A 20827-nucleotide genomic window follows, 5' to 3' on the forward strand; every position below is an offset into this window, starting at 1 on the left:
CAATATTTTGAAAGACTGAACAGGTGAACAGTTCTGCTTTCTGAAACAACAGAACTTAATTTAAAAAATTACATTTTATAACAGTGGTAGATGACACAGCGTCTTGAGAGAGACACATACTCGTGAATCTGATGTTAATGAAGGCATTTATATCTACTTGACTAATTTGTACTCTCTTCTTCACACTCCTGCAGTTACACAGATAACAGTGTGTCTTAAGTATCGGGCACGCAATACAGACAAGACCTGATTTGCCTACGCTGCTGATCAGAGGTGAAGTCCACAACCTTCATGTATACCTGTGTCATTTATAAACTTCAACACATAAGATGATGATCTTGGTAAACTTTGGCCTTTGGTAAGTGTAGTTATTAATATGACGGGGATTAAGGTCTGGTTTAGCCCCCTAAACAAATATGTGTAGTAGTCTTTGCAGTTAAAAAAAAAAAAGTTCAATATGCATGTGATTTGAAGGTTTCACATTCTCTGATGTTCTATTAAACAATTAAACACGTAGCTATAAAAGACACAGGGTTTTCCCTGTGTTTGTAGATGTAACATAACACATTAACTGAGGTCTTATATAGCTTTAAACATACACTAAAACTTAAGTCCTATAACTCCGTCTTTGTCTTCTGTGAGCTTTCTGGGATGAATAAATTTTCAAAGAAATAAAACAAGACCTCAGTAAATAAAAGAAAAATTGCCTGCATAAACAGCTTGAGAACTAAGCATTCTATTGACAAAACATAATTTTTTAGTTTTGGTGAATACTTTTATTTTAATTTCCTTGCTCTGTCCCACCTGTCACCCAAAAGCAATGGAAGAAGTCACACCATTACCCTGTCATTAATATCTCTGGGCTGCATACAAAGGACAAGAAAGAAATATGAGGAGCATACTGCAGTGTAGCTACTTTATTTGGCCCTTCGTCTGCAACACTAGTGCTGCCTACAGGTGGTTCATTAGTCAAGAAGTGAAGAACCTTCACTATGCTTCAGTTTGATTTCTTTCCACTTTGTCTTGTCCTGGGATAACTAAGTGGTTATGAGAGCTCCTTATCAAGTTTTCCTCAAGGTATGCTTCACGATACGGCATAGCTGAACAGCTCACTGGTTTTTTTATGCCACAGCTCAACTTCCTGTAATCCAGATGAGGACTGAAGTGGATTCAAAGTAAGCAGCTGAAGCTCATAGGCTGCAACAAGAGAACAAAAAGCCTCTCCACTTTTGACATATTTGAGATGTAAATTTGACTCTGGCATATCCTTAGGTTAAGACGGAGGCATATTATTGGCCTCCGCTCCTTAGGGTGCCTATTAAGCCAACAGACACAGAAGAAGAGAGTAGACAATCAGTTTCTCCCATTGTTAGAAATGCAGAAAGAAAGAAAAACAGGTATTCAAAGTGCCCCTGATCCTGTGCTGTGACTGGAAAGCCTGGTACTCTATATTAATGGTAGCTATTCAAAATATGCCAGAACGAAACATTGTAAAACGCAAAGAAAGAAAAGCATTTGAATTTCACTAAATACACTTGTGTTCCCCTTATTAAAATTTGGTGGTTCCAAAGCAATAAAAAGTCTTTATATTTATATTATATATAAATTCTATATAACTGTAGTTATGCTACACTCATATGTGAAGAGGCTAATGAATAGTCTTGTATGCCTTGATATATGTTTGCATTTCACTTTCCCATGAAGAAAACTTTAAGCATTATGTTCTGTACATCTGTGACTCCCCTGTTAATTACTTTCAAACTTACTGGACAATTTCAAATGGATTTGACAGACAGAACAGAGAACTCAAAGATAATTACATTACTACACTCTTCATGAAAATATGCAGTCAAGTAGAAGAAGGAGATCAGCAAGTATCCCAACCAAGAGAAGGGTTGCAATTCCAATTCAGATCTTACTGGACACAAGTGGAACATTGTAAATGCTTCCCCAAAATAGAAGTTTCTTTTAGAGCTCCTATCTTCCTAGAGACCATCCCTAGAGACATGGCAAACCCATGGGAAACAAGACAATTAGTTCATCCTTTAGAAAAACTTTCTAGGCAAAAACCACATACAGAGCCAGACTTCAGCTGCTATCTCTTTCTAGTGCTCACACTGTTAATTTTCTAAGGCTTAGCTTAATGGAAGTTACATGTGTAGGTTGACATATAAAAACCCAGAAATTTTAAATCTCAAGAGATACTGTCACCTATATTTAAACTGAGATTCCTCATTGAAGTGGTCAACCTTTTTAACAAAAAACAGTTCCCAGTTCACATCTACCTTCCTACTCATGAGCACATGAAAACTTACGGCAGTTACAACAAAAATACTTAGAGGAATTAATATTTCATTAATTTATTTTGGCAGCTACAAAAAGGATGAGCATAAGTGGCTTGCCACAGATAAATTTGAGAACTTCCACTTTTGGACAAAAGACATTTTTTAGGATGTCTCACTGTTTTGTTTTTTGGAAACAGAGAATACAAATTCAAACATACTGCATTATACATTTTGGATTAGTGAGAAGGCCATAATGGTATACACTGTGCATTCAAAGATGCACAGTACACGTAGAACTGGTAGATAATGTATTGAAGTCAGCTATTACTGAACTCTTAACTTTTAAAATTTCAGTGTATTTACCTCAGTGCCTACAGTTATAAATAATTGTTGAATGGTTACCTCTGACAGTCCTTTCACACAATTAAAATGCTTGACAAATAAAAGCCACCTTTAAAAAAAATTGATTATGTTAATCATATATAAGCCAGACAGATTTTCTGTGACTGACCAAAATTGTAACCGGGACATCTTGAATTTTCTGAGGTCTGGTCCTCAGCACTTCCTAGCAATCAAACAAAAATTATAATTGCTTTAAATTTTTTTCAATAATACTTTTCCAAGTTCTATTTCTTGAAGTGTGTAATTTATTGCAAAGATCCATACAAAACAAATCCTCATAGAGATAATAATATAGATGGCTATAATTATTTAGATGAAGTTTGAAAAATTAAACAGAAAGGAAATCTAAAAGCAAAAGTCAAGAAAAATGAAAAATATTTGAAATGAGACGTTCCAGAAGAGGACTCCAACCACAAAACATAAAAGCACTCTGGGGTGCTTGTTTGTAAGGGGTGAAATGAAATCTCATATGTGGTATGCTGCATCGTGTTTTCACAAAAATTACAGTAATGGTGTCTGTTTATTAAAGCATTCTAACACCATATTCAGAATAATACTATTGCTTGTAAAAAGCAAGAAGAAATCAGACTGAACTTTAAATTCCAAATAGAGTCATAAAATATTGGGCAGGGAAAAAAAAAGGAAAATACAACAAAAGCATCTGTTTTTATTGGTAGACACAACGAAAATTAGTTCTCTCTTTCAAAAAACGAAATATAACTTATATCTAGACAGAATAATTAACTTAGGTGATCATATGGAGTGCAGCCAGAAAGAATGTCCAAACGACTTATAGTTGAATTTTTTAACTAATTATTTTCAATAAATGTGGAGACCAAAATAAGTAAAGAAGAAAATAAACACTGCAAGTCAAACCCAGTTGCAGTTCACTCCAGTGACTCAACCTGAACCGTCAAACGATATTACTTCCATGAAAAGCCTGATAATTGTAAGGACAACTCCAAAGTTACTTTATTTTAAATGTACCCAAAAAAAGAAATTTGCTCTAAGTCAAGATGACTGCACAGTATAAAAAAACTGTCTTGATGAGGATTACACAGCTGTTCTTAGGTATATAGTTTTGTTATGTGGCAAAACTTACTTTTCCCTGTTTAGAAGAATGGTTCCAGTAGATGTTTCAGATCAAGTTTCTCAAAAGAAGTTTTAATATTAGCTACTAAAACCTCCCAGATATTAAATACAAAGAAGAAAATCCACAAAACAGTGAACTTTAAAACTTAAATTGTATAATATAATTGGCATCTAAATAAATGAACTGGAAAACAAATTAGTCTCCAGAAAATTACTAAATTATTCTGTTGATTTTTGCCTACTATAGCTATAGGGAGCTACAATATCTGCTGCACATTAATTCAAGAGAACATACATGTTTAAATAAAAATATTCAATTAAGGAAATAAAAAAATCATTAACATACCAATTTAATTTGCAACTGTCACTTATCAAAATTTATTAAATAAAATTGTAAGACCTATCAAACTAACATCAATGAAAAGCAGACCATTAATAAAGTGCATCTAGACATACTGCATTTAAAGCCATGTTTTAAAGGGTATATTCCTACACTGTTGCCAGGGGTAAAGCAGAACGCCGTCAATACTAGAAGGATTTCTCAAAGGAAGCAGTGGTAAGAAGAGGAATATGGTAACACAAAGTTAAGTCCACAATAACCCAAACGTTTTTCTTACTTAAAATCTATTAACCAAGGAATTTAAACTATTAACTTGAAGAATAAAGTAACATATACTTGCAGTAAAAAGACCTTGCTTAAAACTTAAAATTATTAGGCAACAAAAATGTTACTCAAAATGTTATCGTACTCAAAATGTACTTGAATGTAACTGACACCTTTGTATATACTGCTGAAGATTACCTACTGAGCAAAATTAACACTTTAAGTATGCTTTGAAACTACTAAATCCTCTATCAGATAAACAATGCATTTCAAGGACTGTATGTAAACTACGTTCCATTAGACTGTAGTGCTTGCTAATATTAGCATATGCATTTATTTTAGAAAGAAGTACTTACAACTGAGTCTGCATCTGGACACTCCCTATTGAAAAAAAAAAAGGAAATTTACAATTATAAAATGTTCAGGTTATTTTATTCATGCAGTTATAAATACTTCCTTTAATATTTTCAATTAATTTGAAACAGTGCCTTTGACCCCTTTGGCTCTCAGACTATTAAAATTTTTACTTTAATAATCCACATTCAACTGAATGAAATTTAAACAATAGCTGACCAAAATACTGCAAAAGAAAAACTCAAAAGAAATTATGAAAAAGCAAAATTGCATATTAGTGGGTGGAAAAAAAAAGTATTAAGGAAAGTGATGACTACCACACTGTACTCTGGATGAATATACTTTAAGATTCAGGTCTCCACAGTTGATGTGTGAAACAAGTGGAAGTCATCAATGCTAATGAAATAGTCCATATACAATTGCAAAACATTTTGGACAATAACCAGTTCCCAAAGAAATTAAGACTATTCTTAGAGGAATTCAAAGCCTCCCCTTCTAGAATTTCATTCTTAGTATGTGTTTGTCAAGCACAGTTGCAGTCAAGTACTAGAAGATGCTAAAAAAAATAACTGAGTACCCTCCTAGTAAGCACTTTGAAGAAATGTGTAGGAATATTTAAGTAGCGTACAAGTCCTCTCTAATTTGCATCCTGACAAATAAAGCCTTAAGTGACCGTGTAACTGAACAACAGTGATTTTATATCATCAATCTGAACATCCTAAACATGCACTTAGAGAAAAAAAGTGTAAAAAAATTAAAATTTATTGCAATCTAAAACATCTCTGAAAAGCTAAACAGGTTAAATATAAAAAACACAGTTTTTACTACATTGCATTAAAACAGGTACAAAAACTTGCTAACATGGAAGCATTAATATGAAATGCAGTACAGCCTGTTAAAGAACTGGCAGCGAGATGAAGGATCTCATCTCCTCTCAGAGGCCTCACATAAAAGAGGACGTATGTTACCAAGTTTCTAGTTGATTTACATCTTATCTCCCTCTGCTGGCTGAACTGAATTCATAGCAATAGAGGTATTCTGAAAGCTATTTTATTGCTTGAAAAGAAAAAGTCTTAGAATTCTCTCAAGACGTGGTTTCAAAAGCGCCTGTACTCAAACAAGACAGACTGAAGTCCAATACAAATTGAGAAATGTGAAATATGAGGCAAATGAATGAAATCAATTGTATATAAAAACTAAAACAATCAAATAATGCAAAGCAGTGATTAGAAAAAGAAGTTAAATCCTTGGCTAAACTGTATAACAATATGCAACAGAATACACCCTGTATGGTATTTCCCCATGTAAAAGCATTACTAGACACACCACCAGTTCAGGTGTCAACAGTTTAAAAACCGTCTTGATAAACTGAAAAGTCTGCTAATCATGAGAGTTTTTCTAGATGTGGAAAACTAGCCCTACACAAACTAAACAAGTATATAGACTAATAAAACAAGAGACTAAGAGAGGACTTGACTTCTATGTGCAGAGAAGTTTCTGCTGACATAGTTTATGTGCAGTCTTTAACAGGATCATCAGCTGAAGACGAAACCAGACAAAATACAGACAAGCAATAAAATTTTTTAAAGAGATCATAAAAAAGTATTAGAGCATTTTACAAAAGCAGAATGAATCCTATGTCATTTATTTGCAATTTTCTAGTTCATTTAGAAGTCATGGAATAATGCAAGAATCTCTGTAAAAGCCCATGTCACATGTTACATAGAGGTTGATATCGTGCCATCATAGCTTTTTCTTTCTGCTCTCAGAATCTATTCATTTTTGTAGAAATAAAATTGTATTAGCACTTGCTTTCTTAGGTCATGAATTTTTCAGCATTATGTAAAGAAGGCTGGTAAAATACTTTTTAAAAGTAATTTTAAAAAGTATGTATGCAGATGTTGCCTCTGAGAATATTTCTATACTGCTAAGTTTGTCAAATTTTAAGCTATTTTCTGTTAATTCATTGAGGAAACACATATAGAAATTGTGAAAAAAATACACTGAAATACAGTAACCGTAATTACTAATACAGACACTGTGACCAATCCATCTCAGAACTACTATTCAAACTCACTTTCTGGAAAGTTTAACTCCTGGCAGACAGAGCACATGCAGACAATATGGCAAAATGTATATCTGGGATATCAGTCCTGAGCTAGTTTGACAGTCTTTGAGCAGGGAGTGTGCTCATGATGTATTGCAAAAACATTCAAAGATTTTTCTCTCCTTCAATACTATATACTATATATTCTTCTGATGGAAGAATAACTGAAAGCTTCAATTCTGCACACACGGGCATCCAGTACTTTTACCACGCACAGAGCTACTATTTCGTTAGGAGTACACATGCAAATTACATTATCTACAACACTCAAATGTAGGAGAAGGGAAAACTATTTACCTATGCACAGGAAAGAATGCAACATGACTAGACTACTATGAATACACTTAAGTTATTTCCTTAAAATCCTTGGTTACAAAAACCATAAATAGCTATGATGTTTTCATATTCACTGCATTCCTTTAAATTGCAGTTATAAACCTGGTTTTTTTCGGTTAAACATCAGCTGATTTTTACTCCCATGCTTTTACTAGTTTTCATATAAGACACAGCTTCAGGATGGAAATATACTTACACAGATTCAGTATCTTTTTCTTTTTTCATTATTCCTGATAAACCAAAAGGCTTCCTCTTCCGTGGTTTTATTCCTACAGAACAAACACTTTTCATTTAAAGATCAAGGAGATAAATACATGTTTAGTACTGTCAAACACTGGCCTCAGTTGTTATAAAAATATAACAGTGGAGAGAGGTATGGAGCAAAACTAAGGGAACATTGTTACAATTTGTTTTAATTAACATACCAATCAAAAAATAAAATCTAAATATGGTTCACATTAATAACCTAGGTTCTTATAAAACTGATTTGCATCTCCAAGTTGGGTACGAAGACTGTGGTTTTTGATTGACAAGAGGTGCATTGGCAATTTTGAGGAACAGGACTCTGCTCAAAGAAACTCAACAGGAGCTATTGGTCCAGGCGATCCTGAATAGCCAAGGCACTTGGATAGAAACAGAACGTTGCCTTCCCCAGCTACTGCAGTTCAATACCCTGCTGTTATTTCTCCGCATGTTCCCAGCAGCTGCAAGACCCTGTCTTTCCTCAAAAGTAGGATCTTGGTCCTTATAAAAAGGAGATTGTCTCTTGGATTTCCACCTGATGCTGAGCTCATGATTTCCCAGTGCTGTAGCCAGCTCTAAGACTGGTTCTCACTGAGTCTGGAATCATGGTTCCCCTCTGTTTGTTCTTTCCTGCTTTTAGCACTGGATACATATAGCTACAGTACTGAAAAAAGTTTGCTTTCATTCCCATTTAATGTACTAAAATTAAAATACATTTAAATATTCCATCAGACTTACTGTCACATCTGCTTCTTACAGCGTTTGCTTAAGCAAAGTGGACTTGCAAACAAAATGACAACGTGCAAGCATCTGATCCAACTGTAGTCTATAATTTTGTTTCAATGTATGATACTACTGAGAGCATGCTTTTGAGCAGAATAGTGGAAATAATTTGGTTTCCAAAATTTAACAACTGACAATTCAAGCACTTTATTATACTCCCCTTCATAGTAATACATAACACAGTGCGTAAGTGCAGTCTCTCCCCTCTCTTAAATTTTCAGGGTTCAGTAACTCAAAACTTCTCAAATCAGTTAGCTGTAGAGTCAGTCATATATACAGAGGCACATCAGTTGCTCCAAGATTATTTTTAAATGTCCAGGCTTTATTTTATTTTCTTTCTGTGCCTTAAGCAGCCCAAAACAATGGCAAACAAAGTACGAGAGTAATTTCTGAATACAGATGCTCTCTGCTTCAGTCAAGAGATTTTAAGACTCAGCTGAAACTTTGGCAACTTAAAAGTTTTTATATGCTACAGTTATACTGTCAACTCCTCTGTCTCACAAGTAAATACATAGCTTATGGACATAAAGCAGTTCTTAATCACTTAAAACAATCCCCTAAGCAAAATAAGCAATGGCAACAAAGAAAGACTTTGCAACCATAACACTACATTAGACTTGGTATAACTAACATGGTAACAATGGGAAGAGCCTGGGCCATGTTTTGACACTTGTAAATTAAGTTACAACACAGTCATAAATGAATTAAATCCAAACCTCTGCAAAGACAGGGCTTAGCCAAAATATACTTGATATAAACACTCAAATTCTCTAACATTTGTGCATTAGTCTTATTGTCACTGTATTTTGTTTCCCAAAAGGAAAACTGCTTTTTAGACTACTGGAGCACTTCAAAGTTATACAGATTCACACACTGAGTACCCTTTGCCTCATAGCATTCTCATGTAAATAACTATGCCATGGCAACTCACCTTCAACTACACTGGATGTGTTGCATTCTTCGAATTCAATAGGGCCTTAAAGAAATGACAATGAAGATAAACATTAGGTCAAATTTAATCTATTTTAATGACTATTAATATTTCCTGAAAATCTCAAGATAATCTAACTAAAAATTTAGGTGGCAACTGAAAAGCACAACTACCATGCCAGTGGTCAAAGACACTACAAAATCATACATTTAAAGCAATATTTTGACTCTTTCATACTGAAAAATTGAAATACTAGTACCCATAATCTAAATACAATTCAATTACCTATGCTATTAGAACCACATGAAACATCTATCAGTGTTCTCTTCTCATTCAAAATTGCATCTGTAATGCAGTATTAGCGTAAGGTTTTACATTTATCCTCTTTTAATGAACAAGAGTTGTATAAAGAAAAATAAAAAAGGAGAAAAGCACAGCTATAGCCTTAATTTTGATATTCACACTTTTGCTAAATCTGCATTGCTAGTTCTAATGTTTCCTCTCCACAGCCAATTACCTACACAGTTAAAAGTGGCATAAAGAACCTTAAACAAAGCAATAAAGGAGATAAACTTTTAAAAAAATAATCATTAAGTCTCAACAGGACCAAAAAAAAGCAGCGAACACTAGTTAATTTCTGTATCTAAATAAATTCATTAAATTACAGTTGACACAAGGTGACCATCAACTGCAACTGCAAAGTGATGTCCTAACCCTCATTCATTCAGTTTGGTCATTTCTAGAATTTATTGGAGTCACTTTAAGGAGAAAATGTGCAGAAAAAAGCCTGAATTTCCATAGGACCTTGTTCAGGAAATGGCAGAATCATACCAGCACTTGTGGAAGTGCAAAAAAAACCAGAGAGCTCACGGAGGCAGGCACCTTTTCCTCCACCCATGTTGGAGTGGTTTGCAGCTGTACCCACAGAAGAAAAAGTTTAGCATGCTAGTACTGTGCTACAGGGGTTATTACTTACCTTTCTGTAATCATTTTGAGGGCATGCACACAAGTTTATATACAGACATACTACAGATAAGACGGGGGGGAAAAACAGTTCTAATGACTTTTTTCTTTAACTACAGCAGGCTCAAAGTATTGACTTGTATTTATTGTAACTAAGACTATGTCTGCAAAAATTTCCCAGTCAGAAAAAGGAGACCTGTAAAAAGAGTGCTTGTAAAACTAGCAACAGGATGAGAATCTGGGACTAGAACCTATCAATAGCCCATTTATCATAATAAAATTGTTTGGCCTCCAAATGATGCTCTTGAAAGCAGAATATGAAAAGACAAATCTCAAATGGCAGTCTCAACAGCCCTTTAAATTTCAATTATTAAATAATTTCAAATGCAAGACTAATTATTCAATATAACAAGACAAGATGCAAATTCCTAACAGCTCTCTCAGTCTCTTACACATTGTAAATACATGGGCATTTTAAGCTGGTTTTCCAATCCCTTCGCCTTTGCTCTCCACTAAATTCACAGTAAACCCAAATCACCATGCTCCAAAAATCAGCAAATTTGGGTATCTTGCAAAACAAAACACAGAAAAAAAAAATCCAGAAAAACAGTTTTAGAGAACTGTACATGTCTACATCTCGACACTGATTTCATCAGCATTTTATTTTGTGAATTTAAACTCTATTGTTCAATAGATATTAAGCAAGAAATTCAGAAAAATGCCATAAAATACAGAAGCTGAAGAACAAATCCATTACTTCTTCAGCACTACGTTTCAGATAGCACATTTTTCATCACTTTGCAAATGATTCAGCTACTTCTGTTTCTTGCTTCTATACATATTCCCATTTGCCTGGGAAAAGAAAAAAAAAAAGCCAACCCAACCACAAACACTCATGCCCAAAACAAAAGGAAAAAAAACCGTAAACAACTGAGATTTAAACATATTTTTAGAGGAATAAACTACTCAAGCTTTTTCAGAATTCCATCTTTTCCTTTACCCTTTCCAGCTACTAAGACTGATCCCCAGACTATTAAGACCTTTACACTAAGGATTAAAATAAATATTAAAGGTTCGTGTAATAGCTCATCCTTATTCAGATCAGTATCTTTAACTTTCACTTCCAAAATAAGCAGAAAGTAAAGAATTTCTTCAACAACACATCCAACTTCCTCTGTTTTGCCAATTACACTTGCCTAAAACACTTGCTTCTGAACATGGGTTTTTTACAGCTTGATAATGTCATGTCATGGCTGGGCTTCGCGAACGAAGATTTGGGAAGGGCTTTACCCACGTTTGTTGCAGGCGCGTTGGTGGCTAAAAAGGCCAATACGAGACAGGCACGTCCGATTGCAAAAGGCACAGTAAAAAGACTCCTTAGGTGGTATATTCTGCAAGGCACGATTCTTTCTGCGTTGTCTTTTCTCCTCGAGAGTGATCCTGCGTGCTTTCTCAAAGGCATCAGCAGCGTTATAGATGGTGTGTCTCCAGACCTCCCGATTGGAGGCCAGAGCAGACCAGTTATGCTGATCAATCTGGCCCAGGCTGAGATGTTGTTTCAGGGAGTCCTTGTATCTTTTCTTCAGGGCTCCTCTCTTGCGGCAGCCGGTGGCAGGTTCACCATAGAGAACGATCTTAGGGAGGCGGTGGTCCTTCATCCTTGAGACGTGCCCTGCCCAGCGCAGCTGTGTTCTCAGCAACATGGCCTATATACTTGTGACTGCTGCTTGTTCTAGAACAGATGTATTGGTCACATAATCTGACCAGTGGATATTTAGGATTGAACGGAGGCAGCGTTGATGGAAGCGTTCTAGGAGACGCAGGTGGTGGCAGTAGATGACCCATGATTCAGATCTGTATAAGAGAGCAGCCAGCACTATGGCTCTGTAAACACTGATCTTTGTACTTTTCTTCAGGTGTTTATTTCGCCAAACTCTTTTATGAAGCTTTCCAAAAGCACTATATGCCTTTGCTAATCTGTTGTCTATCTCTCTGTCAATCTTACCATCCGAGGAGATGAGGCTACCTAGGTAATTAAACTGCTGGACTGATTTGAGCTCTGATTTGCCAACGGTGATATGGGGATGAAGGAAGACTTCCTGAGGTGCAGGTTGATGGAGAACTTCTGTCTTCTTTAAGCTGACTTCCAGCCCAAAGAGCTCAGCAGCATCTGCAAAGCAGGATGTTAAATGCTGCAGAGCTGCTTCTGTGTGAGCGACAAGGGAGGTGTCATCAGCATAAAGCAGCTCCCGGACAAGATGGTTTAAGGTCTTGGTGTGGGCCTTCAGTCGCCTTAGGTTGAATAGGCCTCCATCAGTATGGTATCGGATGTAGATACCGTCCTGATCATCGAGGTCTGCCATGGCCCTTTGGAGCATCATGCTGAAAAAGACTGTGAATAAGGTAGGAGCAAGAACGCAGCCTTGTTTCACACCATTCTTTATTAGAAAGGGCTCAGAAAGTGTGTTGCCATATCTGACTTGGCCGTACAGCTTGATAAACTTTAATTTGAATACACATTCATCCTTAGTACAGAAACACACAGATATCACATGAATCAGTTAAAATCCAAAAACATCTTTTGATCCTAACTTACTTTTCCTACTTAACTCGAATTTACATAGGGACCTTCTTGCTTTGGAATCCCAGAAGTTCATGCCAGTAGCTCTCTCTGATTAATCCACAAACAAAATCCACAAAAAATTAAGTTCAGCATTTTCCTCTGATGTCCAAAGCTGGTTTTGTAAAGTTTGTATTTAATACATCTCCACCAATATAACACATGTTGCATTATTTGCTTACATCAAAGGCAAATTCATAGTTTGCCTGTTGAATGGAGCTGAGCAGAGTAAAATTTTTAGCAGTTTTTAATTTTAAGAGTTTTTTCCTGTACCTTCAGACCTCCCAACAGTTCTGCTTCCTAAACGCCTGCCATAAGAAGTACCATATTTTGCCTTTGGTGTAGTATTTTTAAATCAAAATAACATTACAGAAATAGACATTTTTTGTGGCACTCTATAGTGAACCAATTCAGAAAACAGGGCAGCTGTGAGGAGCTTTCAGTAGCCTTCATAACAGCTGGAGTGTCCTGTGGACAGATGTCTTTGTGTCCAAAGAGGCAATAATACTGTATGCCCAGCCAGAATTGTGTGTTGTGACCACACTGTCCTCTGCTAGAACCAGTTGCAGTCTCCTAGCCAGCCAAGAGGCCCTAGGCATACATACTACTATGGGAACATAGCACCAAGAATGAACTCAGACGGTTTCTTAAGAAGTCCCCTCTGCCTTGCCCACTGTCCTTGTGTATATGGAAATAAAAGCATCTGCACTAGCACTTGAAAAAATCCAAACAAACAACTCAACTCAGAAAGCTTTCTTCTCTGAAGCACCATAACGTCTATCTTTCTGATTCCTTAATCATTAGCTGCTATAGTTAAAAATTACCAGTGGGCTGATATTAACTTTGGATGTAAGTAAACAGATTCACTGTCCATTGCAACATCCAAAGAAAGAAAAGCAGTTGCTTCAAACACTTCAGAAATAGAGCTGAAGTTGAGGACTTATCAAAGTCCATGCCACATGGTAGCCCAAGGCACTGAAAGGACTATCTAGATGTTGCCATACTGCAATGCAGGTGATAATGCTGACACTAATGCTCTTCAGCAGTATTGTAGGCAAAGCACTGAAATTTCCTTTGCTCTTTTTCTTATAACAAGAAAACAACGTGAATTGAGAAGGAAGACTGTTCTCAAGTATTCATATGAACACAAAAGCAAATACTAAAACTAAAGCAGTACTGTAAAAATCAAAAAGACATTTGAAGACTCTCATCAGAGTAAGTAAAATGTTATAGAGGAGATCTAGTCCAATCCTTGCAAAAGTCTCTGATTTAACCTTCTGTTGCATGGATAGTTTCAGGCTCAAGACAAGTTTTAAAGTCTGGCCTGTTGTTACATTGATCTGTTATGTTACATTATTGGTAACTACAGCTTAAACATCTCAAATACCTCTACATAGACCTGCATGTATTTGATACTGTAGAACAGAAAAAAAAGAATAAATATGGTGCATAAATGAAGGTTAGCCTTTATAATAGAGAGATCCGAGTATCTAGTGGGATTTCAGTTGCTTTAGAATACATACCTAGCTATAAGGATGCTAATGAAAATTTAGTATTTTGCAAAAGGAGCAGGCATCAAAAATTAGTAAGCTCCTCTAACTGTATGTAAACATTCCCACCAAGCATCACCCTAAAGCATTTTCCAAGGCAAGCTGCACTGAGTTTTTGAATGCCACAGCATTCTACCAGCTGGGACAAATAAGGACACAAAGAAAAGGCAAATGGATGGTGGTTTCACAAATACATAAGGCAGACAGCTGCTATTTGACAAGAGACTGAAGCAAATACGTCAGGACTGGGTCAGTCCTTAGGCTCTTGAAAATAAGGAAGCTTTGGTTTGCTCGAACAGAAAAGGTAAAAGGCAATCTGAATAAATGGAAAATTTTCATTTTAGTTAATCCCATAACTTACAATAAGTGACACCGGCATAAGTAAAGCACCAGTGAGTCTGCAGCTCAGGATGCATCTCCTAGACTGTTCAGTAACTATATGTATTGTTTCTCTTGTTACAAGTGGCACGTGATATGTGGGCTTTCATGCCACTAAAGGCAAAGTATATGGCTAGCAATAAGGAGATACTGTTCTTATTGAAAGACGAATGGAGAAAATGTAATTGCACTGTAAATTATATTACTGTATCTCCTACATATTTAGTCCACATCCATGGGAACAGTATTTTCAGAGTACACACAAGGCAACTATAGACACTACTATTTAATACCTTCTTCTTAATTTATCTACAGTGACACTAATTATCTTGAGGACAGTCAAAAAACAGTTACAAAACCTCTCTGTAAAATCTAGATAAAGGTTTTCCAGTCTATCTGTAATACTCTCATACAAGACCTGTGTGAGAGAGACACTGGGATAATGTTTCGCTCAGGTCAAAACAATAAAAAAATCTGCACTTTCCTCAACAGAGAGGAAAAAAAAGGTTTTACTGTTTGGATTCTTAAATAAACAAGTCAAATACAAAAGTCAATTACTATTACTAGGAAGGAAAACATAATATTATGTCATACCCTGAAAAAGTGCCCCCAGTAAGTATATTAATGAACTGGAAAATCCTGCAGAGCTAAAAAGGTAAACAAATCAAGAAGTCAACAAATCAAATAAAAACTGCTTTACATTTGCATCTGCTTTTGAAAATGGTTTCCTTTCTGTTTTTTGGGGCATATGCATGACAGAAAGAAACATTATCCCACCAAAGCTTATATTGGTACTAACTGCATTTAATTTTCAGTAACTGCAAGCATTCAGACACTCAACTCCCCCTCCAAAACTGCCCTTCCCTGCAACCTGAGGAATCAGTTTACACACATGCATGCACACATATAAACATTAACATATCTGTTTCAAGCAAAAGCTTTAAAAAGCACTGTCTAAATCTGTACCTGTAGTTACATTTACAATAAAAAAACATATTCTTGTTTTTGATAAAAACACAAGTTTGTCTCTGAGTGTAAGTCATGCATGAAAGCAGGATAATTTTTTTTTTAAACTGCATATGCTTCGCATGCTGCTTCAAATGGCAAAGCTTTGCGTGCCTGGCTCAGTGCCAATTGACAGCTCAGCTGGATATCAATGCACATTCTGACCCCCCTTGCAGCGTGTCACTTCTGAATTGTTTCCGCAGTAGAAAGTTTATTCAACCTCTCTCTCAAATTCAGTGGACCGACCATCATTCTGCTATTTAATCATAGCAGAACAGGTTATTTTTCTGACAGCACTAAAGCCAGACAGCAATTCCTAATGAACAGCTTGATACAAGTGGAATTTCGACTGTTTTAGCCTCAATTAATTCTGCTGTCAAAACAAATGACTGCTTTTAGTGTTTAGATGTCAAGCTGCATCACAAAGGTCAATTTTGTAGGTACACAAACATATAAGCAATCTTTTTCTTGCTATCATCTGATCCTGTGACATGTTTAGCAAAAAATTTCAAGCTTTCAAATTTAGAAGCCAGCAAGCCAAAATATATTGTCTCAACATCCCTGCTTCTAATACTAACTTCAATTTTTATTGCCTGTCCAAACATGAGAAGTAATTTTATAAAATGACAAAGAGAATTTTATTTTTCCCAGGGAAAGGATTTCTTATTTTACATATAAAAAAGAAGAAACAAAACCAAATTCAAGCATATCTTATTTGTAGGAATGCAGACTAAACATGAATGGCTATTATCCTTGAGGTAAATAACATATATGTGATATATCTATCATGCTAGTACCAGACTGTCATAGGCAAATGTTAGTTTATGGATTTGGTCACCTCTTCTTTACAAAAAGAGGATAAGGAACAGAAAATAAAACTGGCCTGTTAACCTGTCAGTCTGAGGGAAAACATTGAAATAATATTGGCAAAACCATATCCTTTAACATAATCCTATAAATACAGTTCCACTACAACAACAAATTTTCAACTGCTCTTTGTTACATCCTTAGGACTATATATCAACCTAGCTGCTACATAGCCTCTAGAGACGCTAAAGGTTTGACCAAATCCTTCTTTTTTAAAAAAAAAAAAATGCTGAAAAGATAAAATTATAGCATGGTAACAGTATTCATATATATATATATATATATATATATATATATATATTAAAAAAAAAAAGGCAGAGGTGATAGTGGCATCAGAAATAACAACTATTATCACTATCAACACATGTAGCACTTCCAGGGAGCATCTACTAAACAAGCAATCAATTCTAACCCTGATTCCGTTACTAGGCTTCCAGCCCTGCACCCAGTTCACTGGATCAAAGGAAACGTTATTCGTCTCAGGCTTTTCTGGTACTCTGGGTACAATGGTGCTGTGAATACAGCAAGTACACTGTACTCAAGGGACAGTATTTCTATGTGGCTTACGGAGCAAAAACAAAACAGGAAAGGATCATAATCTGAGTAGCCTTAAAATAATTACTATCAATCAAGATGTTTTTCAACAGTGAGGAGAGATCAGATTTTTTTCTCTAAAATAGAAAGGTGACAAACATCAGTTACAAAGTATTTTTTATTGCTCTGATAACACAAGAATTTTCAAGAGACAGGAAACATGTACCAAATGCAACGGTTCAAGTCAGAGGTCCAACTAGACTGCAAACACCAATCTACAGACTGTTACACTTCAGTCTCTTTCCTTATCCTCTTCTACTCTTGCTTTTTCTTCAACTTCATATTTCCTTTCTGACTGCATAAAAAACAGATGTGAGATATGGCTGGTTTTAACTATTCACAAACTAAGTGGTTGGTCAACATACAAACACACACTAAGCTGTCTGCTGGCTCTCTAAACGAGTAGCTTACAACACTTAACTGCCTTTCCCTAATATGATATTACTAGTTTGGGTCCTTTTTCTCTCTAGCAAACTCCTCATTATTACAATTTCTTTGAAACTTCTACTTTTCCATCAAATTGAGTTAAAAGTAGCAAAATCTTTTGAAAATTATAGGGAGTGTTTGGAAAAAATACTAAGAAGAGCAGAATTGCATAATTCTAGTCTAGAAATACAAGTATCTGTAACAAATGGCCCTGCCTGACTGCATGGTGCATGATTCAGCTGCTGAAGGCAGACCATGCAAGTACACAGTGATGAAAGAAATGCACAGACATATTCAAGTACTTTTCAGCTAAGATTTTGGAACACTAGACATTGTAAATATGTAAAGTTATAGCCTACATCTTTACTTCAGAGAAGCATGTCTTTTGTAACAGCCACACATTCTCCCCGTAAACTAAGAGGGTACGTTTTCTTACTGAAGTTCTGAACTTAAACTCATGAAGTTGTTAGACTTTAATATGTTTAATGTGACCCTAAAGAGCAAAAACAGGCTAGAGTATTTTATAGTATCTAGAATTTTTCAGATAGAAAAATCTTTTTTCCTTTGGTAAAAAAAAGAACATTTCCTATCTTAAAAGAAAAATAAATAAGTTAATAATAAAGAAGTTAATAATTGCAAACCTCTCCCTAAATATTAATTGCATACAATGTTATATTACTTTATGTAACTGAAGTACAGGCCTTATTTACTTCACTAGCATCTCAGTATGTTATTTCTATTTTCAGGTGTTTTAAAACTCTTCAATACTTTTTTATCACAGTAGAATCTATCCTGCATACTACCACATTTTCTGATGACTACCACCTAATTAATATATTCTTCCTACTTAAGTTACTGAAATGGACATTGCTTTGCTCCTCCAGTCCCATAAAACTATTAGGGTCAGGCTGCAACTGATTTGTTTGTTTGTAGCAAGAAAATTCAAGTGGATCCAAAAGTATTTAATCTTACCAAGTGTTTCAGATCACTGAAACAGCAGTGATCTGAAAGGCCAGTTTTTGCTCTGCTGTATCTAGAGAAGTTGTCTAAGATATTTTTATCAATGCTACTAGCCTTCCACTTGCATTAAGAGACTTTTCAATAAAACTTGTACATTTATAGCTGTCCAGACCACCACCACCATTTAAAAATCAATAAATTGCAACCTAAAACAAGTCTGCAACTTAGATATATGTGATTATTAAAAATCTATTCTGGCAGATAAGGCTTCCTAAAGTCCACAGAAGTTTTAGCAGGTTTGTTGGTTATGAAGGGACTCTACAGCACAAGACCCTTAAAGACTCTTTTATCTACCTTAAGCCCAGCTTCTCATAAAAATTCTCAAAGATAACCCACATCTAATTTCTTCCATTAACTTCTGAGATACAGCAATGCTCTGCCTTCCTTTACAAAGACTACTGTCCTGAATCCCTTAGATACTATCAGTGTTGATAAACTAAGTTCATTCCTCAGTCAGCCTTCTGTGTAGAATTAGGTGTGGACACAGGCTTTGAGAAACTGTGCTAGCACTTCAGGCTATTTGGCATCTAATCACAAGTGTCAGCAGCACTAAAATATTCACAATATTTACAGAAAATATAAAGAAAATAATTTATAACAACATAAAATAAATACTTGCTTTGTTACACTTCCTTGTGGAAAAGAAGCTCAAAGACATCCTGCAGAGTTGTTCAAAAGTCATTATTAATGATTTTCAGTGTTTATTTCCATATATTTGTTGCTGTTTAGTGTCTTAGAAAAGTATTTTTATAAGTGCTATAAACTACTATGTTATGAAACAAACCCATGGAAATAATAAATGCCACACCTAGCACTGTTTCAAGTCTTTCTTTCAAAGCGGAGTTCATTATTCAAGCACAAAAAAAGCTTTAATCAAAGCAAGCTTCAATACTCCCTGCTCCTGTTTTGCCATTCGAGCTCTGGGAAAGGATTAACTTATTTCTAAAATTTTTTAGGAGTAATACAGTTATTATTAACCCTCTTTTCCCCCCCTGCTTTATCTTATTCACCTGGTATACTTCTTCATTAGATAGAAAACATGTAGTTTAACACAACACACTAACTGAACAGGAATATTAACATGGAGTGAGCACAACTGTGCATTAACACTGTTGGCACTACCTTCCAGTTGTGGTGCAGCTCATTTTGACACTTGCATTTGCTTTGGAAAAACCACATAAGCAATACCTTTCATGCACATTCAGGACTAAAATGCTCACATAAGCAATTACAAAACTTAAACGCATGTCATAAATTTACACGAATCTTTGCACTAACCCCTCATCACTGCCAACAGACAGCCACATAAAATGTTATTCTAATCAAATAATCAATGATTCAGCTGAGTTCAATGAATCAAAAATCAGTTGAATTAAAGCCTCAGTAAAATTTGATTTTTAAATGTTTACTAAATTGAAGCTTAATGTTTCATGATTCTGCTAACAGGCAGAGCTCCCAAAAGTGTGTGGGGACAGTACTGGGACAGACATTGTTCAACATGTGTCAGTGACACAGTCAGTGGGAGCACCCTCAGCAAGTTGCCGATGACACCAAGCTGTGTGGTGAGGTCGACACGCTGGAGGGTAGGAATGCCATGTAGAGGGAACTGGACGGGCTGGAGAGATGGGCCTGTGCAAACCACGTAAAGTTCAACAAGGCCAAGTGCAAGGTCCTGGGGCAGGGTAATCCCAAGCACAAATACAGGCTGGGCAGAGAATGGATTGTGAGCAGCCTTGGGGGAGAAAGATTTCAGAGGGTTTGTTGGGTCAACATGACCCAACAATATGCACTCACAGAAGGCCAACTGTATCCTGGGCTGCATCACAAAAACCAAGGCCAGCAGGTTGAAGAAGATTCTCCCCCTCTACTCTGCTCTCATGAAACCCCACCTGGAGTACTGCATCCAGATCTGGGGTTCTCAGCCCAAGAAAGACAATATCCCATTGAAATGAGTCCAGAGGAGGGCCACTAAGTTGATCAGAGGTCTGGAGAACCTGTCCTATGAGGAAAGGCTGAGAGAGTTGGGGTTGTTCATCTTGAAGAAGAGAAAGCTCCAGAGATACCTCAGAGCAGCCTGTCAGTACCTAAAACGGGCCTGCAAGAAAGCTGGACAGGGACTTTTCACAGGCGCATGTAGTGACAGGAAGGGGGGAATGGCCTTAAACTGAAAGAGAATAGTTTTAGATTAGATATTAGAATGAAATTCTTTACTGTGAGGGTGCTGAGACACTGGAATGGGTTGCCCAGAAAAGTTTTGGATGCCTCGT

At 36.0% G+C, this 20827-nt stretch overlaps 1 protein-coding gene across 3 annotated transcripts in view; it reads right to left on the reverse strand.

The window, feature by feature from the left end:
- Positions 1-20827, reverse strand: part of FCHO2 (FCH domain only 2) — an 81692-nt gene that overhangs the window by 33089 nt on the left and 27776 nt on the right. For all 3 annotated transcript variants that reach the window (XM_017808206.1, XM_017808205.1, XM_017808204.1), the window contains exons 9-11: positions 9138-9182; positions 7377-7449; positions 4740-4764 (exon numbers count right to left, since the gene is read on the reverse strand). In XM_017808206.1, the coding sequence (XP_017663695.1) occupies positions 4740-4764; positions 7377-7449; positions 9138-9182 (143 nt within the window). The remainder of the gene's footprint in view (positions 1-4739; positions 4765-7376; positions 7450-9137; positions 9183-20827) is intronic.

Source organism: Lepidothrix coronata, unplaced genomic scaffold (genome assembly GCF_001604755.1).
Source record: "Lepidothrix coronata isolate B3197 unplaced genomic scaffold, Lepidothrix_coronata-1.0 Scaffold22, whole genome shotgun sequence".
NCBI lineage: Eukaryota > Metazoa > Chordata > Aves > Passeriformes > Pipridae > Lepidothrix > Lepidothrix coronata.